The sequence below is a fragment of the Aureobasidium melanogenum genome (genome assembly GCF_000721775.1).
Source record: "Aureobasidium melanogenum CBS 110374 unplaced genomic scaffold scaffold_1, whole genome shotgun sequence".
NCBI lineage: Eukaryota > Fungi > Ascomycota > Dothideomycetes > Dothideales > Saccotheciaceae > Aureobasidium > Aureobasidium melanogenum.
The window spans coordinates 1,904,746-1,926,213 of record NW_024470053.1 but is presented as its reverse complement, the minus strand read 5'-3'; the positions used below and the strand labels follow the sequence as shown (position 1 = coordinate 1,926,213).

Sequence of the window (21,468 nt, the reverse complement as noted above, 5' to 3'; positions counted from 1 at the left end):
TCCATTTCAAGCGACTCTGTGTTGATGTTGATGTCGATGAGTGTTTGCTGGACACGGATAATGAGACAAACAGATATGCGACACTCCAAACCCGGATCAAGGGCCTTTTTCCAGAATGCCGTCCTCGGTCACGGCGGCCAGGGCAATATTAATCTCCGCAAGTCGATGCAGCCGCGTTGCTTGAGCGATGCCGCAAACTCCCTACAATTTCGTCTCCTATTCCACACTTGCTGTCAACGTGTAACAGTGTGGCTCTCGCGGATGAACAGGCTCGCTTGTCCGCGAACCACTGAACATCTGGGTTGCCATGGTTTTTATATGTGTTCTGTTGGTCTGCAGCTGCGAGAGCGTTTCCAAACCCCTATACAAGACATGAATCAAAGATGGCGTCACTCCTCTCGGCCGAATATCCCTTCTCTCAGTATCTACTACATTTTTTTTTCAAACCATTGTTCATAGCAGCAATGCATGTACTTTAAGAATGTCGATGCGATCTTGTCCAAGGCCAGCAACCAATTCTCTCTGACACGGACGCGTTCAAAGTCGATCTAACTAGCTTGATATTACGTGTTTCATCAAGTTTCATATACGCACTACGCAATTCATTAATAGAGCACCAACGAGGGCATCGAAAGAGACACATCGACTTCGCACGAAATAATGAGTGATCCACAGCCTCGACCTTTCTCGCCTATGTGATTGATATGTCTTGGTCTGCTGCTCAACCAGAATGCTTGATGCCTAAGGATCGATGACCAACTTTCAACCCCCTGCATCTGTCGTCGCCTTTCTATGCCTGCCTAGCGTGCCTCTTGTATGATCGCCATGTTGACAGCTGGTCTCGTGCCAATGGCATGCTGTCGCGTGGTCATTGAGATCGATGTTGCTATAAGTCTCATCTGACAAGTACCGGCTACACATTGCCATGCCCATGCCTCGTAGTATAGCGTGATGATATGGATAGCCATGCTTGCCATTGGGTCGAGCATGACTGCAGCTTACAGCGCAAAGTCAGGAATGTCGGCGTGGTTTAAGACCGACATGTGTGAGAACGTCGCTGGTGAAATTGTGTGTACATTTTTGAAGCCATCTTACCAGTTATTCAGCGCTTGGATTTGCGCTTCTTGAAGACGACGGGAGCGTCCTGGTCTTGTTTAGGTTCCGCCTTGACTTCAGACTCGGCAGAAGCAGCTTCGGCAATGTCTGGCACAGCAGCAATGGAATTAGCAGTATCGAGATCAGCCTCTTCCTTTAGCAGATCTGTCGCTTCAGACTTGACTTCCTTCTTGGTGGTGGCGCTAGAGAGCAAAGCATCTAGATCTTCTTCGGCATTGCTACTTGCGCCAGGGTATGATTTCAGTCGTGAGCCCCAGGCTTTGGGGGCTAACTTTAGATCTTGTTCTTCCTCGTCGTCAAGTTTGCGCTTCCTCACGCCGAAAGCCTTGGTATCTTCATCTTCATCGTCGTCGGTAGATTTGACCGGGCGCGAGTAGACAGGAGTCTCGGAGACAGTGGACCATTCTCCTTGAATAGACATGTCGCGACGGTATTCTTCAGGGATAGCGACACCCATGGCAGCGAGCTGTTCCATCTGGCGCTTGCGCTCGGCAACAGAAGCAGGACCGGTCGGGGCGGTGGACTTGAGTTTGGGAGCAGAAGATTGCGAGGCAGAGGCGACGGAGGGATTTGATTGTTGTTTGCCAGAGACCAGGCCGTTCAGTCTAGCGACTTCATCTTTGGCGCGCTGCTTCTCACGGTCCTCTCGTTCTGTTTTCTTGTGGATGTCGCGCAAGGAACGCTGGATGTTGTTCTGGTGCTTCGGAGTGGCCTCGTGTGACTTCTTCTCGAGAGCCGTGTCGCGCACGTAGGTCGAGCAGAACTTGCACCAGTATTTAGGCGTCGACTTCCAGTATTCCGACATGTTTGCTGCTTAAATGAGTTGACAAGAAAGGACTGGCAGAGGAAAGAGCGATGATGACGGAATTTAGAGGAAGCTTTGGCCCGCCCCACGCTGGTGTTTGAAGTAGGTAGCGGCGATGATGTCCACCTTCCACTCGACCATCGCACTTACTTCAACAAACACAGCATATTCAAGCACATCCTCAATGGCCGAAAACGCCATCGGTATCATTGCGCGGTCGGGCGCACTACGACCAGCAGTCTCGCGCCGCTCGCTCGCCGTCCTGGCCAACAGCCGCTTCACCATTCAGAGAGCTGCCTTTAGTTCGCAACCGCCACGCTACCTTCCCTCTGCCGACTCGCTCTTCTCCCGTTCTACCGGCTCAGGCGAGCCCACAAGCTACTTCCAGCGCTCATCACTACCCGCCAACACCATTGTCAAGTTCGTGCCTCAGCAAACAGCATGGATCGTCGAGCGCATGGGCAAGTTCAGCCGCATCTTGCAGCCCGGTCTTGCCATTCTCGTTCCTCTGATTGATCGTATCGCCTACGTCAAGAGTCTCAAAGAAGCCGCCATCGAGATCCCCTCCCAGAGCGCCATCACCGCCGACAACGTTACTCTCGAGCTGGACGGCGTACTCTACACCCGCGTCTTTGATCCTTACAAGGCCAGCTACGGTGTTGAAGATGCCGAGTACGCCATCTCACAACTCGCCCAAACCACAATGCGTTCCGAAATTGGTCAGCTGTCTCTCGATCATGTCTTGAAAGAGCGTGCTGCCTTGAACACAAACATCACACAAGCCATCAACGAGGCTGCACAGGACTGGGGTGTCACTTGTTTGCGTTATGAGATCCGCGATATTCACGCTCCCGCTGGTGTCGTCGAAGCCATGCACCGTCAAGTCACTGCCGAGCGTAGCAAGCGTGCCGAGATTCTGGAATCCGAGGGTCAACGTCAGAGTGCAATCAACATCGCCGAAGGTCGCAAGCAGAGTGTCATCCTGGCGTCCGAGGCCTTGCGTGCTGAGCAAATCAACATGGCCACTGGTGAAGCCGAAGCCATCCTCCTCAAGGCCAAGGCCACTGCTGCTGGAATCGACGCTGTCTCAAACTCGATCGCTTCAGGCAAGGAGAGCGCCCAAGGTGCCGTCAGTCTCAGTGTTGCCGAGAAGTACGTCGATGCCTTCGGCAAGCTGGCCAAGGAGGGTACCAGCGTGGTTGTTCCCGGCAATGTTGGAGATATTGGCAGCATGATCGCCACCGCTATGGGCGTCTACGGCAAAGTCAACGAAAGCCAGGCCCGCACAATGGCCCCTAAGCAAGTCTCTGCCTCTTCAGAATCATCTCCTACACAAAAACCATCCAATGAGCCTCAAAGCGTGACGGATAGCGTGCTTGAAAGCTTCGAAGACACTCGTGCCAAGCACTAGGAATATTTCTTCTGCCACAATTGAAAGGGAAGCATTTCATACTGTATCAGCCAGGCGTTCATTCTTGTTTTTGTGTATGGAAAAAAGAAGCGTCTAGCGTTCTTCTGGCCTGAAAGTGTTTTTGTTTGCAAATCGAGGCTCTAGTCCATCATCAATCATGAAAGAAAATGGGGACCTCTCTCTTTTCTTGCTCTCCTCCTCATATCCATCTTTGTATATTATTCTAACCCTCTTCATACAATTCACCTTTCATTTGCTCTCTCTCTCTGTCGATCAGAAGACAATTGTTGATGACCACCTGACCCTGCTCCTTTGATCTTTTAATGGTTGCAGATCTGTTATTCAATCAGTACACGCTTCATCTCAGAAATAAAAAGAATTCTTGACTATTTTGCACAAAAATGCAAGGAGAAGCACAGAAACTCCGAATCGGTCAACAGGAGAAGGGAGACTCCAAGATATACGTGAGTTTCTCTATCGTCATGTTGAAGTTGAAGCAGAACAGGCTCTGACATTTTAGCCTTTGATACATATACTAAGTACATCTTTGCGCCTCTCAAGAGAATCCTGACTTGAGTTTATCTTGCATTCAAGATACCATCAAAGAATTTAAAGAAGGAGAAGATGTTATGATGCTTGTAGATTCAGAAACCCCAGTGGTAAAAACACAAAAAAGCAAGACAGCAGATAGAGGGAAACATTCTTCCCTTAGACATCATAGTCAAGCAATTTCCCAAGCAAGAAAAACCACAGATCAAAACAAGACCACAAAAACTCACAACAAATGACCCTTCATCCTCGGATCACTCTTCTCCACTCAGACCTTGTGCAAAACCATCCAAACAGGCGGTCTCTCAACCCCCATCTTCTCATTCCAACCCACATCTCCGAGCACCCTCTTCGCCTTCTCAGACCCAAACTCCACACATCCCCCCTTAACAAAAGCCCCATCTCCCTTTTCTTGAACCTCTGTAAGTGCCCAACCCTTACATTTATCTCCTTCTACACCCATCAACTGCTCAATCAGTTCTGCGATGCTCATCACACAAGGGACGTAGAAAGTCTTGGCTACCAGGTTGGAAGGCACAGGGGAGGTTTCCCAGACTTTGGTGCGCAGGATGATGTGAAGACAGGTATGGTGTTTAGGGTAGATGTATTTCATGCCTGGCAGAGGAAGGGTTGGTGCAGTTACCGCTTTCAATTTTGCTGCTTTTTGACTTGGTGTAGATTTGGAAGAGGTTGTGGATGCTTTTGCTGCACTGGCGCAAGACTTCTTGCTGCAAGAGGTAGAGGCAGAGACTACAGTCTTGGTTGCAACCACAGTGGCAGAAGTCTTTTCTGCAGTTGCAGCAGCTTGAGAAGAAGATTTCTTGGATGTTTTGGAGGTGGAGGACTTTGCTGGTGTTGAAGAGGATGGTTTGGAGGGTGGGGCCTTCGATGCTGATGTTCCGGGTGCAGAGGGAGGCTTTGAGGGTACTTTTGCAACCGAAGATGCTGCCTTGGAAACAGTCTTTGTCACCGTCTTGGAAGATGTGCCCTTGATGGCGGCAGTCGTCTTGGTTGTAGTAACCAATTGCTTGCCTTTGGCTGCTGTGTCGGAGCCAGCGACTGTCATGTCCTTGAGTGGTGCGGTCTTGACGGGCACGGCAACACAGGGGGCGACCAATACGGGCATGGCGAGCAAGATTGGCATCAGAGGGGCTGGTGAAAGGGCGGCAGGTTGATAGTTGAATGGTCTCCAAGTGTAGGGTTTCGAGTTGCTCATGTAGGAATTGTCAATTGATTGATATGCTGTTGTGTGTGGCGGAGCAGTAGATATTCGAACAAGTAGACCACTGGTGTATGTTGAGGTAGAGGTTTGTATTCGAAGAAGGAAGTGTCGGGTGATTTATAGATTCGGAAGGTTCGTGTCAACTCGCATGCGCTGTCCCATGGTGTGTGTGCTAAGCCATTTTGAAGGTGTGGCCAGCGTAACGTGAATACAGAAGCATATGATTGTCGCGTGATCAAGTAGTTTCCTGACTTTGGTGGATTGAGCATGCGCTAGCAGTCAACAGTTTCACAGATCTTAAGAGTTGGTCGCGATCACAAGCGAGAGCGAATTATGCGGGAAAGGAAGCAAGATTTCGTGCCTTCACAAATCACGAACGGTTTGAGAATGATGAATTTGGGTATCTTACAGCAAGCTTTTGACTCAACTACCAGCAATGACAGCCAGACCCTCGTACACCTTGCGTCTGACTGCAAAGAATGCACTTTCCCGACGTCCAGCATATGCCATGTAGTTGCCTCCCTCAATTTCAATTCTGCCATTAGCAGTCTTGCGGACAACCACAGTACCATCAACCAACAGTGTGCCTTCACCCCTGAACTCTGCTGCGTGACCAGAAGCTTGCATAAGTTTTCGCAGATCAGCAAGACGAAGGTCGCCAACATGTAGTGGCTGTGTTGTGATTTGGTTGTTGGCTGAGGGGTTGGTTGATAACACATCAAGGACAGGCTCCGTCTCAAGTTCAACATCGTCGGCTTGGTCAGGTGCATCGGCCTCGTCACCACCCTCAATCATCTTTTGTTTCTTTCTCTTAATAGCCTCGTCTCCATTACTATCCGCAGCAGCGAGCATCTTCTGTACGGCCTCGAGACGACCTGTGACAGCCACAATGCCAAGCCCCTTGACGTTTTGCCAGGCGAGCTTCTTGACCAGGTCTCGACTGAGTTTAAGTGTCCATGCATTTGTATCGACACTAGCATCAACAGTCTCACCAATGATTGGCGTGAGGATGTCGACCGCATTACCTTCGCCAGTTGCAAGCAAGATCTTGCAATCCTCAGCAAGCGCAAGCGTCTCAGCTTCTTCTCCAGCAACCAGAATCAGCTTCCTTGGTCGAATGAGGGGGATAAGCATTTGCAGATCGCGCTTTTCGTGAAGACCAGAGAAATCGATGTAGGCTATCCTCAGGTTGAATTGTAAAGAAACTTTGGAAAACACAGCCTTGAGAGGTCCTTCTGGTAGTGCTTCTTCAGGCTCGTAGTCAGACTCTTCTGACTCGCTGGCTGCGTCGCCATTCATGTCATGATCCTGACTTGTCGAATTTGCGTTTGTAGAGTCTCGTTCATCGGTCTTGCTCTTCTTGTCAGTCCGACCGTTTTGAATAGCCCGAGGTGCGACTTCATCCCATTTTCGCTTTTGTCCAACAGCAGTTTCTGTCTTGGCTTCTGTTGCGTCTTGGCCATCTGTATCGTCCTTCTCTTCTGCACGAAGATATTCTTCCGGACGAATCACCTCACCAAAGTCATCTGCGCGACCGCGCTTGGCAACATAGGGGAACACCTTTTCGCGTCCTCTCTTACCGCGTACATCATAATCGTAAACGTTCTTGCGTCGTAGGAGAACATTGATTCCGAGCTCAGCATCTGTCAGACCTACTTTGCGTCTGTGTGTCATGGTTGCAGAGATGTTGAGTGCCCTTCCTTGGTGCTCATTCTCAGACTCATCAGAGGATTCAGAGCTGGTAGAGGAGCCATCATCAGCCAACTCTGCTGCGTTTTCCTTTGTGAGCGTGTTGTCGCCTTGCAGTGTGCTGTGCATTTGGCGTCTGCGAGCCAAGTATTGTTGATAGAGGAGGTTCTCGTCGCCTTCGAGACGTGCTACATCCAGGTGGCGTACTTGTGTTTCCGCGCCCGACATCTCGACAACGTTTGCGTCTTCATCCCGTGACTCGACCTGTTGGCGCCAATATTCCCACAAGAAACGACCGATACCCTTGTCGTCTGGTGATGGGTTTGCAGCTCTTTCGGTCAAGACGACAAGATTCCTTGGGTCGTTGCAAATCTTGCGAATGGCATCATTAGAAAAGCCCCACTCGAGGGACTTGTCACTTGCTAGGATAACAGCTGGCTTGCCAGAGTCAAGAATGCGGTGTAGTTGTGTCTTCTTCTCGACCAGCTTCAAATATTTCAGGTCGAAGGGAGTGTCTTCGTCGCGGCCAGTCTGACTCTTTTGGGTATTTTCAGACCTTCCTTGTACGGCGGCCTCCATCTCACGCACAATTGCATCATCCATCCATTCGATCATACTCCTAGCATATCGCAATGTGGCAGAAGCTGATTTTGCGGCAAAGGCCAGCTTCGTGTTCTTGTAAAGCTCCTGATTGGGACCATTGGTACCTTGTCGCCAGTGGTGTTCCAGAATGTAGGCCAATTCAAGCATGCGAGCGCTAGAGTCTGTAGGAATTAGAACAGTACCGCCATTAGAAATGGTCTGGTTGACCAGGGCGAGCAGTGCATCGTCACGCTTCTTGCGGCCTCCGGCAAGATGTGATCGGTCGGCACCTTTTGTACTGCAGACCAGGGCTGTGGGTCTGCGCAACTGTTCAATGACTTCAGCACCACCGCCAGCACCTCCCAGCCAAGCAGCACCCGATAAGACGTTCTCTTTTGCTTGGTTCCAGTCGACGGCGTAGACGATAGACTCAAGGCCATGTTGTAGATGCCAGATAGTACCACCTAGAGTGTGACCGGCGTTGTATGCAGTGATAGTGAGGCCATTGAGAGGGGGAGAGAAGGGCGAGGGAATAGGATGGTGAGGTTGGGAGTATTTGAGAGGGTTGATCAAGGAGAAGTACGAGGCAATCTCATCGGCGGTCGGGGGCTGGAGCAGAAAATTGGCGGGCACTTGAGACTTGGAAAGCGATTCGGCGAGAGCTGAGGGTGGAACAATTGAAGCTTGATGTGCGGCCGAGGCATACAGGTCCTGGGTGAGAGTGCGGCCAAGCGAGACAACAGGGGTTGTGGCATAGACGGGGATGGAGGAGAAGAGCGGGATGTGTTTGCAGCAATGCGCAAATGCGCCTAGATGGTTCAGTGTCGGATGAGTGAGAAGAATAAGGGAGATGGTCGAGACGTTCTGCTCAATGTGGACGAGCTGTTCGGCGTCCAAAGACTCGTCCCAGCCGACATCGACGAGGATCTTGACGCCTCCATCCAGCTCCAGCAGCGACTGCGACGCAGCCGACTCGGACTGGGCGCCCAACAGCGGCGTGAAGGTGAACATGGCTGGTGGACGACGAAGTTGGTCGCGTCACGCTTGAAGCTACAACTTGGGAACTCCGGTATGCGATGCTTGGCAGCGATCAAGGTGGAGTTTGTGCTCCAACAGTAAGCCGCCTCCGTCGCCCTTTCTTATTGTGCGAGCAACGTATGCTGCTTCGGTGTGCCCTCTACAAGCTGCTTTCTGACTGCTCGAAATAATCTGATGTGTTTGTGAGAACGACTCGACAGCAGTGACGCACGCTTGGCGGATTCGCGAATCTATACCAACTTTCTGCCCAAAACATTTGTCTTTCTATTCCACACCCATCCTTTACTGGACCTCGGATCTGGCCCTGCTTCAACATGGACGTACGGACCTTCATTTCAGACAACTTGATCAAGTTGGTCGGCGGGTCGGAGAACATGATTGTCGACTTTGTCCAGCAGACTGCCAGCTCTGTCAAGACTCCCGACCAGCTTCACGACAAGCTTCAGGCTATGATTGATGCCGACGACAAGGACTTGCGCACTTTCAGTCACCAGCTATTTGCCCGCCTACCCAAATCCGACAAATCTTCCTCCTCATCACGACCAAAAGATGCCTCGACCAAGGACTCCAAGAAGCGCTACGCCCTGCTCGACATGAATGTTGAAGATGAACAGCCCGTGCCTGCTCCTCCACCATCCACGCGCCGTCGCGACCGTACCGAAGACAGAAGAGACCGCTCCGACCGCCATGATCGCCGTGAGCGTCATACAAAACGTTTGCGCCGACGAGACGATGGCGACTTTGACGACCGTTGGGGCGATGAAGAACATGAAGAGGAAGAGGAGGAAGCAGAGGATGAGCAGTCACGTCCGTCGGCCTCGAAGCGTCCAAGACTCGACGACGGTTCGGCCTCTCCTCGTCGACGTTCAGCCTCGCCTGAAGAAGACGAAGAAGAACGCGATCGCAAGGAGCGCATTGCTTTCGAGAAGCGCTTGAGAGAGAAGGATGAACGTGGTACCAAGAAGATTGTTGAGGACCGCTCAAAGCATGATTCAGCATCTCGACGCGCCCTAGCCGACGATCCCAAGCAAAGAAAGGCACAACTTGAGGATATTAGATTACGTTCTCGTCAGGAATATCTCAAGAAGAGAGAAGCTCAGGAACTCGCTCTTCTCCGCAAGCAAGTTGCCGAGGAACAATTGGAACTTCGTGAGAACCCACTGCTCACAGCTCAAGAGAAGGCCGAATTCGAGAAGAACAAGAGAACTCTTGAAATTGCAGAAGAGCGTCTGCGCATAGATGACCACCTAGAAGGCTATGCGCTTCCGGACGACTACATTACAGAAAAAGGAAAAATAAGCCGAAAGGCCAAGTCAGATGCATTGAACAGTCGTCATGTTGATCGAGACGAGTATGGACGAGAAAGATTCGTCACAGAACACGAAGAATGGGAGAATGAGCAGCTCGCCAAAACGAAAGCTCAGATCATGGTCACCGAGCGAGTAAACGAGGCCGACTACGAATATGTCTTTGACCAGGACCAGCAGATCCAGTGGATGACTGATCGTGTCATGTCTGGGAGCATGCAGCAACAGACTCAAGAGGAACGTCAGCTCGCCCAACAACTCGTTGCTGCTGAAAGAAAAGCAAAGACTATCGAGGAAAAGCGAAAGACTTTGCCTGTGTACACATATCGAGACGAGTTCCTCGCTGCGGTTGACAAATACCAAGTCCTGATCGTCGTCGGAGAAACTGGTTCAGGAAAGACTACTCAACTACCGCAATATCTCCATGAGCACGGTATGACCAAGGGTGGCAAGATTGTAGGCTGTACACAACCTCGTAGGGTTGCTGCCATGTCGGTCGCTACACGTGTGGCTGAAGAAATGGGTGTCAAGGTTGGTAACGAAGTCGGATATTCTATTCGATTCGAGGATGCAACCAGCGATAAGACCATTCTCAAGTACATGACCGACGGTATGTTGTTGCGTGAGTTCTTGACAGAGCCAGATCTTGGTAAATATTCCGCCTTGATGATTGACGAAGCTCACGAACGTACGCTGCACACCGATATCCTGTTTGGTCTGATCAAGGACATTGCGCGTGGTAGGCCAGATTTGAAGATTCTTATCTCATCTGCCACTCTTGATGCACAGAAGTTCTCATCCTACTTTGACGACGCCCCGATCATGAACATCCCCGGAAGAACTTTCGATGTTGAAATGAACTACAGCATGCAACCGGAAGCCAACTACTTATCAGCTGCCATCACGACAGTTTTCCAGATTCATCTTTCTCAACCTATGCCTGGCGACATTTTGGTCTTCTTGACTGGACAAGATGAGATTGAGCAAGCAAATGAGTCCTTGCAGGAAACTGCTCGAAAACTTGGTGCTGCTGCTGGCGAACTTATGATATGTCCTATCTACGCAAATTTGCCCACCGATATGCAAAACCGCATCTTCGAACCGACGCCACCAAAGGTTCGTAAGGTCGTCTTGGCGACCAATATTGCTGAGACGAGTTTAACAATTGACAATATCGTATATGTCATCGATCCTGGTTATGTCAAGGAAAATCGATATACTCCAGCCACCAACATGGAAAGTCTGGTTGCTGTACCCATCTCGCGTGCTTCTGCAAACCAACGTGCAGGTAGAGCAGGACGTACAGGCCCCGGCAAATGCTTCCGTCTGTATACCAAGTGGGCCTTCTACAACGACTTGCCGGAATCAACTACTCCTGAAATCCAGAGAACAAACCTGACGAGTGTGGTTCTGCTCCTAAAGTCATTGGGCATCAACGACTTGCTCAACTTTGAGTTCCTGGATCCGCCATCTCCCGACATGCTTATTCGTTCGCTAGAACAGCTGTACGCTCTAGGAGCCTTGAATGACAAAGGTGAACTTACACGTGTGGGTCGACAAATGGCCGAGTTCCCAACGGACCCTTTGCTAGCGAAAGCAATCCTTGCAGCTGATAAGGAAGGATGTGTGGAAGAAGTCTTGTCAATTGTCTCCATGCTTGGTGAAGCAAGCGCACTCTTCTATCGACCAAAAGACAAGAAGACACAGGCAGATACAACAAGAGAGCGCTTCACTGTCAAAGATGGCGGCGACCATCTCACCTATCTCAACATCTGGAACCAATGGGTCGACTCAGACTTCTCTCAAGTCTGGGCAAAGGAGAACTTCTTGCAGCAGCGCAGTCTCACACGTGCAAGAGACGTGCGCGATCAATTAGCAAAGCTTTGTGATCGTGTTGAAGTCACAGTAAGCTCCTGCGGCGCCAGCAACATCCCACCAATCCTTAAAGCACTCACTGCAGGCTTCTTCCCCAATGCCGCGCGTATACAAAGAGGAGGAGACAGCTACCGCACTGTCAAGAACAACCAAACCACTTGGCTACATCCTTCTTCTGTCTTGGCTGCTACCGGCAACCGCCCGAAGTGGACCATCTACCACGAACTTGTGCTTACCAGCAAGGAATTCATGCGCTCGTGTTTCCCTTTGCAGCCAGAGTGGCTCTCGGAGGTTGCGCCGCATTACTACAAACCTAAGGATGTTGAGGCTTTGGGTGTTGATAAGAAAATGCCGAAGGGGCAAGGTGCTGCTTCTAGCCGCTTGTGATTATTTTGTACGTAGGTTTTGACAGCAAAAGCATAGAATGTGATGGAAAACTCAATTGAACAACAAATCAAATAACCAAGTTTGTGCCAGGATAACATTGGCGTCGGGGTTTCTTATTGGCCTCTTGACTCTCGCCCTTTCCTCAATCTCTGCATTCCCATTTCTTCTTCTGATCTCTGTAACAGTATATCTCCATCCCCTCTTGCATCTTCAACGTTTCCCATTACAAGGCCCACACTCACACTCCCCGACCCTGCCCTCAATCAACCACTTCAAATGCACCACAAACTTAGCAGCAGAGTTGTAATCCAATCCTGAAGGATGGCCCCAAAGGTGTAAATCTCCAGTTCTGTTGTTTGTGTTGCTGCGGTTCCTGTGCATTAAGGCGTAACCTTGAGGAAGGCTTGACATGATGTCGGTGGGATGGGAGAAGATGTGCGTGCCTGAGGCTCTTGGAGAGGTAGGGGAGTAGGGAATGCGGGTTGTTGTGTGGCCTGCAACGATAAGGGTTTAGCCGGGGTTTCTGTGAATTGGGGCTTGGGGATTGATGGAATTGTGTCTTTTGACAGCTCTGATCAATGCCCGTGTACAGTCGTGAGAGAACAATCAGGGGGTGAATAGCAGGGTCAAGAAACAAAAACACAAAGAGGCATAACTCACCAAATACCTTCTCACACTCCTCGATAGAATTGAGATATCCCTCCATTCTGTCCTCTTCAGCAACCACATCTTCCGCTCTGGGAGACCTCTTGGTTGCATCTCCATCACTGTTGTTCAACAAATCCAGTCTCCAGACTTTGACATCCTTGTCGTTGATCTTGGAGGTGTCGGCATTGAGATCGGTTTCAAAGTTGCTGAGGAGGTAGGTGGTTTGGGGATCAGATTGCCCGTGCCAGGGGGAGGTGCAGCCCACGTAGCAGTAGTGGAACCACAGGCAGAAGGTGGATTGGTTCTCGATGGCGGTGGATTGGGTGGAGGAAGTCATGCTCGCGTGCAGAGTCTCGTTCGAAGTCGTTGCGAGGGAAGAAGCATGTCACGTGTGATGGTAGTATTTATACCTGAGTGCAGCTGTTCCGCTTAGTCGTGCGGATCACGATAGAAGGCTACGGAGCTGCCATCGTCGAGGCTATCGATCACTGAACATTGTTCGCTGTTCCCGAGGTCGAATGCACAAACTTGGAACGAGGACTAATTGCAGAATAGTGTTTCAAATTCAAGCTGGTGATTTTGGAGGTCATGATACAAAGACGCGAAGAAAACAATCAGGGGGTATCGCAGGAATTGAAGAGAAAGCGAAAGCCAGAGACAAGAAAAAGAGCGAATACAAACAAGACCACAGCGCCAATTTACAACAAACCTCGTGAGACAATACAGGAAATACACACACGATTGTGCTTTTTCACTTGCCAACCTCTGCAAAGTGCTCCTGCTCGATGTAACTCCATTCGGGCACATCTTTGACCTTCTTCCACAATTCTTTCTCCAGCTTGATGGCAGCTTTGTGGTAAGGAGTCTGCTCGGCATTGTAGCGTCTGCAGTTGACACAGATGAGGGTGGCATCTCTGATAAAGTCTTCGGGAGTTTCGTAAGCGTCGTTTTCGAGTTTTTGTTCCATGGTGCTGAGATCCATGGGTTGTTTGATGACTTCATAGTAGTCAAGGACTTCGTCTTTGTTGACGGGTTGGAGGAAGGGCCATGCGTGAGTGCTGTTCTGGAGGGCGGAGAGGAGATGCATGAGTTGGGAGTGGTTGGGGTTGTGGCGGGGTTGACGGGCTAGAGCATCCATGTCAAGACTCCAGCCAGTCTCCTTGATAGCTGCTATTGAAAGAGGGTCAATAGCTGGTAGACTATCGCCCTTCTTCAGGCCCTTCCATTGAGCTGGTGGAGGGTGAACTTCGAAGGATTTTGAGACGGCCTTGATCTTTGCATGAACAGCGGCTTTCTGTTTGAGCAGCAGACGACCTGACTCGAGATAGCGAATCTTGGGCAACATGCTGCACTGCATGATTGTACCTCCCTCGTAATCCTTGATGTAGCCCATCCAGCGCGGACGTTCGAGGGTGATTTCCTTTGTGAAGCCTTGCTTTTTGAAGTAACCAATGGCATAATTATCGGCATAGGTCAGGAAATGCATGACATCCGAGGTAGCCTTGACGTAATCTTTCAAATGCGACATGAGGTGTGCGCCGTAACCTTTGACTTGCTGATCGCTGCTTATAGCGCAGAAGACGATTTCGGCGAACTGGCGGCCCTTGAAAGGGCGATATGTGATGCCGCCCACAACTTCGAGGGGCTTTTTGACGATGGCCATGGAAAGATGAGTGCGATCGTAGACGAGACGGGCAATGTAGTCCTTGGGCATCTTAGGCAATTGTTTCTGGAAGATACATTTGAGGCCGGTCAGGATGATGTAGCTCTCGTGGTCGCCATCGTTGTTGACAGCTCGGAACTCGATCTCGCCGTTGCGCTCTTCGATGACGGCGGGTTTCTCGGGAAAGGGTACGATGCGTGGTGCTGTCGACTGGATGGCGTCTCCGGTGTCATTCGCTAGAGTGGGTGTGGGCGAGGTCGATGACTTGAAGCGCTTGCTGTCGGCTATGGAGTCGTCAGGCGACTCGGCTTTACGCTTGGCCGTCGATGTAGCCTCATCCTTGATGACTGCTGGCGCCATCTTGTTGCTTTGTCTTTGTCGCTGTCAGTCGTCGCGTCGCCGTCGCTCCTCCCTCGTCACTCGCATGTGAATGTCCCGAGCTCGGGCCTTCTAGAAGACGTGGAGAAATGTCTTGGCATCGGGTGACCCAGCCGCCGCTTCCAACTTCTGCTCGCTTCGAGACACCGCAGATGCTTGTTTCCTCGCCGGCCAGTCTTAAATGCTTGCCACCATGTCTTTATTCGCAGCGGCTCCGTGCTCACTGGTCTTTGTGGACCATAAGTTGCGCAAGCATGTCTTCCAAAAGCTTTCCATCACGTTTTTGAGTGTAGGCAGCAATACGTGACATCAAAAGTGACTCGCTACAAAAGGCAGCTATCCGCAACACACGTAGGTCTTGCTCTTTCATTGTAAACGTCTTTCATTCGTATAGCTCTGATCCAGCGAGCTTGGCAAGATCAGGCAGCAAACGCCCGCAACACTCCATCTCTCAACTCCTTCTACCACGTATAAATACCTATCTGAAATCTCAAATCTTTCCATCTCATCTCATCTCGTCTCCAAGAGAGCTCAACATCATGTCTGTCTTCGGCAACCACATTTGTGGTTGTTACTACACCACCTCTTACTACAATCGCACCTATCTCCCTCAGGTCCACCTGGACTCCCACACCACCATCACCCCTCTCTACTTCATCACCAAACTCTCCCAGACCTTCCACAACCCCTCTGGAGATCAACTCCCCGAGACTCGCTATACCTTCCCCCTGTATGATGGTGTAGCTGTCTCTTCCTTTACTTGTACCGTCGGCGAAAAGGTCATCAAGGGTCATGTCGAACAAAAGGAACAAGCTCGCAAGACCTTCGATGCCGCCGTCAGCAGAGGAGAAACCGCTGGCCTTCTGGAATCCCTCCCTACTGGTGTCTTTGGAGTTACCCTAGGAAATGTCCCCGCTGACGCCTCTATCCAAGTCGACATCACCTATGGAGGTGAACTCAAGCACGATGCTCAGATTGATGGCTTGCGCTACAACCTTCCAACCTCGATCGCTCCTCGTTACGGCAACTATCCTGGCGAGCTTCTGAAACTCGATTCTGCCATCGGAAAGGGCATGAAAATTACTGTCGACATTGACATGCAAGGCTCCACCGTGCGTAAAGTCCAGTGTCCCTCTGATCACTCCATCGCCTTAGACATCGGCACCCTCTCTACCACCTCTGAGCCCACCTCCGACATGTCAAAGGCTTCAGTCTCATTGACTCACAACACAACCGAGCTTGGTTCGGATTTTGTTCTACAAGTCTTGGTCGACGACATCAGCTCTCCAAAAGCCATCCTCGAGAAGCACTCCATACCTGGTCGTGAAGCTCTTATGGCAACCTTCGTGCCACGTTTCAATCTCAAGTCAATCAGACCAGAAATCATCTTCATCGCCGATCAGAGTGGCAGTATGCAAGGCAGCAAGAACACTGCTCTTGTCGCTGCTCTGAAGACGTTCCTCAAGTCTTTGCCGACTGGAGTCCGCTTCAACATCTGCGCTTTCGGATCAAGCCATAAATTTCTTTGGGAAAAGAGCGTCCCGTACAATCAGGAAAACTATACGCATGCTCTTCAGTTTGTCAAAAGCTTCAGTGCCAGCTACGGTGGCACAGAATTGATGCCACCTATCGAGGCCGCATTCAAGTCGCACCTTTCTGATATGCCCCTCGAGCTCTTTGTTCTCACTGATGGTGAAATCTATGCAGAGTCTCAGCTCTTTGATTTTGTCAACAATCAGATTCATCAGAAGAAAGTTGATGCTCGCTGCTTCGTGCTCGGTGTTGGCCATGATGTCTCTCACACTTTAGTTGAAGGCCTTGCTCGTGCTGGTAATGGTATCTCTCAGTTCATCACTGACGATGAGGTCATGGATTTCAAGGTTGTCCGTATGCTCAAGGCCGCTTTGTATCCCCACGTGAATGACTACCATCTGGAAATCAAGTATGAGGAGACCGAGGACTTCGAGATGGTCGAGAGCCTGGCCCCAAAGCAAGTGGTGGATGTTTCTTCAGACCGGCCAAAGACGACCATCTCGTTGTTCGACAATTCTGTTGACCTCAGTGACACTCCTGATGAGAACACTGATCGCTATGCTCATCTCCCCAACATTGCTGTACCTGAGTCTATTCAAGCTCCTCATGTCCTCCCCCCTCTACTACCTTTCAGTCGCACTACTGTGTATCTTCTTCTACAGGATAAAAGAAAGACTCCCAAATCTGTCCTCTTGCACGGTACTTGTCCCGATGGTCCGCTGGTGCTGGAGATACCGGTCAAGAGAATGGACGACCCCAACTACACAATCAACGTCCTCTCGGCCAAGAAAGCCATCCAAGAGCTTGAAGAAGGCAGAGGCTGGATGACCACCGCAAAGGAAGGTTCCGATTTGGTCATGGAAAAACACTCCTCCCGTTTCGATGAACTGGTCGAGAGAGAAGCCGTTCGTCTTGGTCTTGATTATCAAGTCGCCAACAAATGGTGCTCTTTCGTTGCTGTCGAGCCCAACGAGAATGGTGAATGCGTTAGTGAAGACCAAGTCCAAATGGACACTGATCTTCAAAGAGCTCATGGCTACAGAGATCACCACGTCAAGAAGCGCTGCAGGCGCATGTCACAGTCAACTGCATATAGACCACTTAACGCCTCAAGCCCCTGTAGTGCTTCATCCGTGGGTCGTGGCGGAGGTCGTGGTGGTGGTGGGGTGTCGCTGGCTCGGATGTCACCATCAATTCCGCCTCAGCTCCAGAGTGCTACGCTCTTCCAGTCACAATCGACCTCGATGTCTCAGGCACCTATCAGGCGCGATCAGCTGAGAGAGCTTGCTGCTCACAATGTGGCTCCTCCTATGCCACTACCTCTTCCATCTGCACCCGTCGCAGCTCCTTCGTTCGCCCGCACGGCTGATCCCATCGCATACTTCGCTCAATCCTCAGGCAACAACGCTTATCCGACATCTCCAGAAGTTCCTCTCCGCGCGCCTTCTGACACAGAAGACACCACTACCATTCCCATCGACAATACCCTGGCGGCCGTCCGCGCCCTTGTCGATCTCCAGTGCTTTGATGGTCACTGGAAGTGGAACGACGGTCTTCGTAACTTCTTCGCTTCCGCGATCACCAAGATGGAGCGCTCTGGAGGATTCCAAGAGGAGGAGTTGTGGGCCACTGTTCTTGTACTTGCATGGCTGAAGACCTTCGCAACTGAGTACCGTGATCTCTGGGAGATGGTCGCTGAAAAGGGCAATGAATGGCTCTTGGCCGAGGAGGACTCGCAGCAAGCTATGAGTACTGCCATGGGTGTTCTTGCTCATGAAAAATGAGACCTACAACGACATGTGCCTTAGGGCTTGATACAAGGTGGAAATTCAGGATCAGGAATCAAGAGAAGAAGATTGTTATTTCCACTAGCGATCGTTGACAGAAGAAGGTTATTGCGCAACTCTACAGAAACAGATGGCGAGATTGAGAAAGGCGGAATTAAAAAGTGCTTTGAATTGGTAGATAGCAATATGAGAGATCGGAAGTTCCATATGATGATGCAAAATCCACAAAGTATCACGTTCCACTACGTCTTCTCATTCTCGAGCGCATACAGCGCTCTAGGATTGCCTTGCGCATCACAACTCGCAAACTTCCACCAAGCCCAATTCCAGCTACCAAACATGTTCACCATCATCCATCTCACGGGGCCAGGCATAGGGGGCCAAGCAGCCCACATGCCATCTTCGAATGTTCTGTCCAAATTGAGGAGAGCAAAGGGGACAACATCCGTCATGCCGGCCTTGGTGAGAGTTTTCTTTCCCCATGCTTTGAACGTCGCTGCGGCAGCCAATGCTTCTGGAGAGTTGGCAGGAGGGGCGCTTGGTAGGGTTGCGAAAGAAGCAATGGTGGAGATTTCGTTGTGGAAGTGGTGTGTGAAGGGATCCTTGAAGGTATCCATGATGGCAACAAGCTTGATGCCATCAAACGACGAGGTCGAGGGAAGGTTGATCAGGTAGTTATGGAAGTCTGTAAGGCCTCCAAGGAACGACTCTGCTTTTTATCAGCTTCAAAGTCAGCTTAGTGCTGCGAATTTTGTATATACCGTGCTCCTGGTGTGTCTCGTTCCATATGCCTTGCTCTTCCAAGATGTCATCGACTTTCGGGAACAGCTCTGCTTCCTCATCATCATGATGACTTTTGACAAACCGATACCAGCTGAGACTGTATCCGACGAAGGCAGCATAGTCTTCGACTCTGACATGGGGCGCTTGAAGATAGATGCTATTAAAGCCTCGAAGGATGGCATTGTGAAGTAGTGCCATGTGTGTCGCGCCTTTTGTCCATATATCATCCTTCCTACTCAGGAATTGTGGTGTATGCACGAGCTCACATGGACCGTCAGCCCACTGTCGGTCATTACCAGCATTGTCCATATTTGAAGACTTGTAGGCGAATAACAAAGCGATTGCAAGAGCTACGGTGGTAAGGAGAAACAGACGAGGCATCCAGCCGACCTAACATGGAGATTAGAGAACATCACGGCGGTTACTAGAACATATATCAATGACTTCCTACTTGATATGCAGCTCGTCAGGCCATGTCACCTTATGTCGCTTGAGAACTTCGGAGGCTCGGAGCTCAGACTTGTGCACGGTTGAACTTCGGGACGTCGGTGGTTAGTCAGCATCTCCCGACGACGACCTTCTATTCGGCGTCGCGACTGCTAGTTCTATAGTATACAATGCAGACTTGGAAGACATCATCACGATCATCGAACATCAAGAAACAATGATGCACTCCCTTCTGTCAAGCAAATCAGCTATGGGGACAAAGTCTCTTAGGACGAACTACTACCTGCCAATATCTTGAAGCAGCTTCGGTATAGTGCTTCGGTCTGCAAACTGGTTCCGTCTGATTCGCGTCTATGTTGACAGTATGGCCATCGACCTCGTCTAGATCTTCTATGGAGACCCCTAAGTATAAGCCCCGTTAGTATAGACTTTGTTTACTCGTATATCACATGAGTCAACGCAATGGTCGTCGCGGCTACAGATTTCCTGCTGGTTCCGTGTGACGCCCAGCTGCACTGACCGCATCAACTCGAACGCAGTCGCTTACACGTTCACTGTTCTGTTTTTCCAACACTATCTGACCCTATTCTAATACACCTAAGGACACCACCAGCATCATGGAAGCCAAGGAGACTGTAGACGTCGCAAAGACTGCAGATATCACAAAGACCGATGATACCGCAGAGACCCAGAATGCCACAGAGACTCAAAATGTCGCAGAGACTCAGACTCAAAACATCAAAGACCTTAAAGATGCCGTTGCGGTCTTAGATCCTGAGCGCCTCGAGGAGCTACGATGGTTCAAGCACGCAGAAAAGGTCATCAGCTCGAACTTTCCCAGGCATCCTAAAGAATCCGACGACAGCTGGCTGGACCGACTTCTGTATCCCGCGCAGACGATGAAACAGCCCAACTGTCCTTTGGACATAATCATCTCGAAATTGCGCACCACAATCGAGGCGAACGGAAGAAAGACACCAACGCTTCGCAGAATCAAATTTGTCATCTGGCTGGGCCTTCTAACTCGAGACTGGCTAGAGGCTGAGGTACGCACTTGCGTCTACCGCGCATTAACATCCTTTGCTGACATGATTACAGACCCTGAAATGGATTGCCAATCAAGAGTACTTGCTTTATCAATGCCGTGGTTACAAGCCTGACGAGGACACTGGTCTCTGGCTTTCTGCCTTAGGCAGTGTCACTGAGAAGCGAACACCGCAAGAAGTGCATGAAGAGCTGTTTCTCAGACTCAAAGAATTGGAGGAGTCCTTCACAGAAGATTTTGACGACGCCGAACTCCGCAACCTGATTCGTCAACCAGACGAATGGCACTGCGAGCCGAAATGTCTACCCAACAAGATATGTCCATCAAGAAAGCGTCAAAGCCAATCTGAAGAGGTACGGAACCTTTTGGATCAGTTACCCAATCTTCTCCAACTCTGACTTTGCTTTAGGTCATCAGCAGAGAAACGCGACTTGAGACTGAATTACTCAAACATTTGGCTTTTTTCGAGGAATTGGAACCAATCCTTGACCTTGGCCTTAGAAAGTACAGTGTGACAATCTTGGCGAGAAGGGATCAAATTGCCGCCTACACTCAGACATACAACAATGCGGTCGACTCGTTCCTGCACGACAGAGACCCGACCTGCAAGTATAGCGATCTGCAAACCATGCTGAAAATCATCAAGCTTGCAAAATCTGGAGAAGAGGAAGATATGGAGTACTGGCGTCGAACCTATACTTGGTTGCAGTCTGTTCAGATCACTATGGCACGCCTACAAAAGCAGCTTATCGCCAAGAGGAAGAACAATCACAACCGCAACAAAAACAAGAACAGAGCCCTGAAGAAGAAACTACTCAAGGATGAAAGCAAGGACAGCGAAGCTGGAACTGACGCGGTGGCTGAGCAAGAGAACGAGGAGGACGACTCGGAAAGCGAGGCGGACGAGGCAGAGGACGATGGTGCTGAGGACTACGACGCAGCTCCCTGTCTGCCACAAGATCGCATTGGTAGTGCTTCAACAGGCATGACTCGACGTTTTAAGATGCTTGGAGATCTCGAACTTTCATTGAAGGATTGGGGTCGAGCTATTGAGAGAGAGGCGGCACGTGCACATGGCACAGCGACCCTTTGAGCTGGTCATCTGGAAGGAGTGAAGTGTTTCGCCGCTTGCTCCTTTCAACCACCAATCGACACAACAATGATGGTCTGATCCAGTTTGTAGAAATTCAACTTGTACAATAG

At 50.3% G+C, this 21,468-nt stretch overlaps 9 protein-coding genes across 9 annotated transcripts; 3 read left to right on the top strand and 6 right to left on the bottom strand.

Annotated features, from left to right (window-relative positions):
- Nucleotides 1–1,102: 1,102 nt before the first annotated feature.
- On the bottom strand, nucleotides 1,103–1,921 carry M437DRAFT_71512 (U1 zinc finger domain-containing protein; the record flags this gene model as incomplete). Its single annotated transcript, XM_041025685.1, has 1 exon — nucleotides 1,103–1,921. The coding sequence occupies one exon, from the start codon at nucleotides 1,919–1,921 to the stop codon at nucleotides 1,103–1,105; it is 819 nt and encodes a 272-aa protein (XP_040884738.1).
- Nucleotides 1,922–2,105: 184 nt separating this feature from the next.
- On the top strand, nucleotides 2,106–3,332 carry M437DRAFT_38293 (uncharacterized protein; the record flags this gene model as incomplete). The annotated part of the gene is made up of 1 exon (XM_041019809.1): nucleotides 2,106–3,332. The coding sequence occupies one exon, from the start codon at nucleotides 2,106–2,108 to the stop codon at nucleotides 3,330–3,332; it is 1,227 nt and encodes a 408-aa protein (XP_040884737.1).
- An 817-nt stretch (nucleotides 3,333–4,149) lies between these two features.
- On the bottom strand, nucleotides 4,150–5,007 carry M437DRAFT_62094 (uncharacterized protein; the record flags this gene model as incomplete). Its single annotated transcript, XM_041024024.1, has 1 exon — nucleotides 4,150–5,007. The coding sequence occupies one exon, from the start codon at nucleotides 5,005–5,007 to the stop codon at nucleotides 4,150–4,152; it is 858 nt and encodes a 285-aa protein (XP_040884736.1).
- Nucleotides 5,008–5,526: 519 nt separating this feature from the next.
- M437DRAFT_36111 (uncharacterized protein) lies at nucleotides 5,527–8,385 on the bottom strand (the record flags this gene model as incomplete). The annotated part of the gene is made up of 1 exon (XM_041019384.1): nucleotides 5,527–8,385. One exon carries the CDS (start codon nucleotides 8,383–8,385, stop codon nucleotides 5,527–5,529), a length of 2,859 nt encoding a protein of 952 aa, XP_040884735.1.
- A 3,806-nt stretch (nucleotides 8,386–12,191) lies between these two features.
- Nucleotides 12,192–12,966, bottom strand: M437DRAFT_36845 (uncharacterized protein; the record flags this gene model as incomplete). Its single annotated transcript, XM_041019521.1, has 2 exons — nucleotides 12,192–12,430; nucleotides 12,657–12,966. 2 exons carry the CDS (start codon nucleotides 12,964–12,966, stop codon nucleotides 12,192–12,194), a joined length of 549 nt encoding a protein of 182 aa, XP_040884734.1.
- A 414-nt stretch (nucleotides 12,967–13,380) lies between these two features.
- Nucleotides 13,381–14,652, bottom strand: M437DRAFT_80350 (histone acetyltransferase; the record flags this gene model as incomplete). The annotated part of the gene is made up of 1 exon (XM_041027338.1): nucleotides 13,381–14,652. One exon carries the CDS (start codon nucleotides 14,650–14,652, stop codon nucleotides 13,381–13,383), a length of 1,272 nt encoding a protein of 423 aa, XP_040884733.1.
- A 557-nt stretch (nucleotides 14,653–15,209) lies between these two features.
- Nucleotides 15,210–17,987, top strand: M437DRAFT_36355 (uncharacterized protein; the record flags this gene model as incomplete). The annotated part of the gene is made up of 2 exons (XM_041019428.1): nucleotides 15,210–17,415; nucleotides 17,548–17,987. 2 exons carry the CDS (start codon nucleotides 15,210–15,212, stop codon nucleotides 17,985–17,987), a joined length of 2,646 nt encoding a protein of 881 aa, XP_040884732.1.
- A 245-nt stretch (nucleotides 17,988–18,232) lies between these two features.
- On the bottom strand, nucleotides 18,233–19,082 carry M437DRAFT_36322 (uncharacterized protein; the record flags this gene model as incomplete). The annotated part of the gene is made up of 2 exons (XM_041019423.1): nucleotides 18,233–18,702; nucleotides 18,752–19,082. The coding sequence occupies 2 exons, from the start codon at nucleotides 19,080–19,082 to the stop codon at nucleotides 18,233–18,235; spliced, it is 801 nt and encodes a 266-aa protein (XP_040884731.1).
- A 755-nt stretch (nucleotides 19,083–19,837) lies between these two features.
- Nucleotides 19,838–21,358, top strand: M437DRAFT_62088 (uncharacterized protein; the record flags this gene model as incomplete). The annotated part of the gene is made up of 3 exons (XM_041024023.1): nucleotides 19,838–20,266; nucleotides 20,319–20,618; nucleotides 20,675–21,358. The coding sequence occupies 3 exons, from the start codon at nucleotides 19,838–19,840 to the stop codon at nucleotides 21,356–21,358; spliced, it is 1,413 nt and encodes a 470-aa protein (XP_040884730.1).
- Between the last annotated feature and the right edge of the window lie 110 nt (nucleotides 21,359–21,468).